Here is a 2,750-nt window from a genome sequence, read left to right on the forward strand (position 1 = left end):
CTCTTGATGCAGCCNCTAAATATACCAGATCTTTCAATCTGTCTTTAGGTTTCTCGAACATGATTCTCTTCATCCTTCTTTGAACCTATTCCATTGTGATCCTTCTTTAAAGTATGGTGCCCAAAATTGGATTTATTCCTTGGGAGTCTCAACAATGCAAAAGAAAATTTATTACTTCCTGTGATTTAGAAATGATGCTTCTCTTGATGCAGCCCAAAATTGCATTTTCTTTCTTTGCAGCCTTCTCAGACTGCAGTCAAGAACTACTGTATTACAAGATTTTTTTCATTTACTATTAGCAAGCCAGGTATACCACTTTTTTATTTCTGCATTGGATTACTGTTTCTAAGTGAACAACTATCCATTTGTCTTCCTTAAATTTCACTATGTTACCTTCACCCATTTGTTTTATCTACCAAAATTGTTCTAAAGTTTATCTCTGTCTTCTAGGGTTGGGTTGTTTTTTTTTAAATGTTTTGCTTCTTTCCCTTTTGGACAGCAATGATGTGTTTATTTTTATTCTTCTTGTTTTTAAAGCCACATAGAATCATTTGGATTGGGTACTCTCTATGTAAAATAAATATTAATAACTATTGCATCCATTTTTGTGTTATCTGATAATCTGATAAACATTCCTGCCACTTCTTCATCCTGGTTATTAGTAAAAATATTGATAAGTATAGTATCCAAGATTGAACCGGTGATGTTCCATGTGAATCGCACCCCAACTTGATAAGCCCTATTTGAGAGTTATTTTCAAGCCAGATATTAGCTATTCAGTAGTCATTCCTTCAGCCTGTAGACAAGTAGTTTGGTAATATATCACAAGATGCTTCCTGAAATAGTGTGCTGAAATAAAAATGTATTACTCTACAGCATTCTTAGAATGTTATGAAATTACCTGATCAAAAACCAAGACAAGACTAAATATTAATAAATCAATGCAGAGTCCTATTAATAATTCTATTGTTTTAGATGCTTACAAAATCATCTCTTCATAATGTTCTAGAACAGTGATGGCGAACCTTTTAGAGACCGAGTGCCCAAAAACCGCGCCGCTCCCGCTCTCCCACAGGGCCACCTACTGCCTCCACAGCCCGCTGCAGATCGCCCAGGCAGCCCTGCAGCGCCATGGAGGCCACGCCCTCCGCAGCATCATCTGCGTGCGATGGGGCGCAAGGGCGAAGTCTTATCCCTGCTGCCCGGCTGCCATGTCCTTGGCTGTGCTGCTCTGCCTGGGCCATGCCCAGGGATGATTCTCCTCCGGGGGGCTGCTGGTGAGGAGGGGGCCACATGGGAGGCGGGGCTGGGGCGACGGTGCACGTGCCCACAGAGAGGGCTCTGAGTGCCGCCTCTGGCATGCATGTCATAGGTTCGCCACCATTGTTCTAGAATATTCTCAGACACTGAAGGTGTACTAAGAATTTAGTTTCTTACAATCCCCTTTCCTTTTCTTTTGAAATACGTATAGATATTTTCTGATAATTTTGAATAATCTCAAGTTTCAATGCTGCCTCTTCATTCTACCTTTCATAATTGTGTGAAAAAACACATATTTTCAAAGGTTGAGCCAAAATAAATTGTATAATTCTGGTTTTGCTTTGTTCCCTTTTGACATCTTCAATGTGCTGCAGATAAACTGATTCTTTTAATTCTGAATATACCTAAAGGATCCATCTTTGTTCATAGAATCTCTTGCCAAAACTAAATTTGTCTAAGTTTTGGCTTTCCTGTCACCAGCTGTTTAGTTCCAGGCTATCTGTATATATTCTTGTTCGCTGAAGTATTCCTTTCCCCATCTTTTATATGTATCCTCTTTGGTTTTCAGAGGTCAATCAAATTCCTACTATAGCCACATGCTGCTTCTGTGCTTCCATTTTTTTCCTCATTGGATTTTTTTTAGCAATTATGACTCTGAGTTTATTAATGTTAGCTTTTTAAAAAACAATAAGAGGATATTTGTTAGGTTACACTCAACTTTAGTTTCCTCAAAATCAAGAACTCCAGTATTATGAGACTACTTTTTTCCAATATTCCTGCTACTTCCATCTCTTCAACTTAGACTTCCATATCAGAGTTGGAATAGCTAGTCCTCTTCGCCCTCAAGAATTTTCTGGAAGAATTTTCTGGAACAACCATGCTTGGTAGAGATTTTCTCAACAGAAGTTGGGTACTTTGCTAAAAATGGACAAAAAGTATGAATTTTGGGGAATACAGGGGAAGAGATCCTAAATCAGTTCCAATGTTATAAACACAGACACAGATCTGTTCCAAAATATGCTTTAGTCTGTGAAGAAAAAAAAAAACGATCAAGGAAATTCAGCCAAACATTGTTACATATGAGGCTTTCAAAAACTTCACATAGTTTTGGATACTTTGGTTTTGGTTTTCTGATCTTTGAAGACTGTGTTCTAGTTCCTTTAAAGACAATTCGTGATGTTTCTCTCGCTGAAGAAAAAAAAAAAAAGACAAACATTACTAATACATTTACGTATTTTCAGCACCAAGTACTTGAAAATGGGAGTTTTCAAGTAATTCGGGGGTTTTAACGTATATATATATATATATATATATATATATATATATATATCCAAATTTCTTTTTTTCTGACAAAGAGTAAAGAATTAAATTGGGAGACTAAGATGGACCATTTCTGGCTTTTTTGCCTTCATCAGTTAGCCATACCCTTTATGGGATTCGAACCTGGGCAGTTATACATACTAGTCAGTGATTTAGTCACTGAGCCACAG

At 37.4% G+C, this 2,750-nt stretch overlaps 1 protein-coding gene across 1 annotated transcript in view; it reads right to left on the reverse strand.

Moving 5' to 3' along the window:
- Positions 1-2,264: 2,264 nt before the first annotated feature.
- The window catches only part of ODF2L (outer dense fiber of sperm tails 2 like), a 35,410-nt gene continuing 34,924 nt past the window's right edge, over positions 2,265-2,750 (reverse strand). Inside the window, exon 18 of the mRNA XM_029284690.1 lies at positions 2,265-2,448. Within this exon, the coding sequence (XP_029140523.1) occupies positions 2,320-2,448 (129 nt within the window). The 3' untranslated portion in view covers positions 2,265-2,319. The remainder of the gene's footprint in view (positions 2,449-2,750) is intronic.

The sequence above is a fragment of the Protobothrops mucrosquamatus genome, unplaced genomic scaffold, assembly GCF_001527695.2.
Source record: "Protobothrops mucrosquamatus isolate PMUCROS unplaced genomic scaffold, P.Mucros_1.0 scaffold841, whole genome shotgun sequence".
Lineage (NCBI taxonomy): Eukaryota > Metazoa > Chordata > Lepidosauria > Squamata > Viperidae > Protobothrops > Protobothrops mucrosquamatus.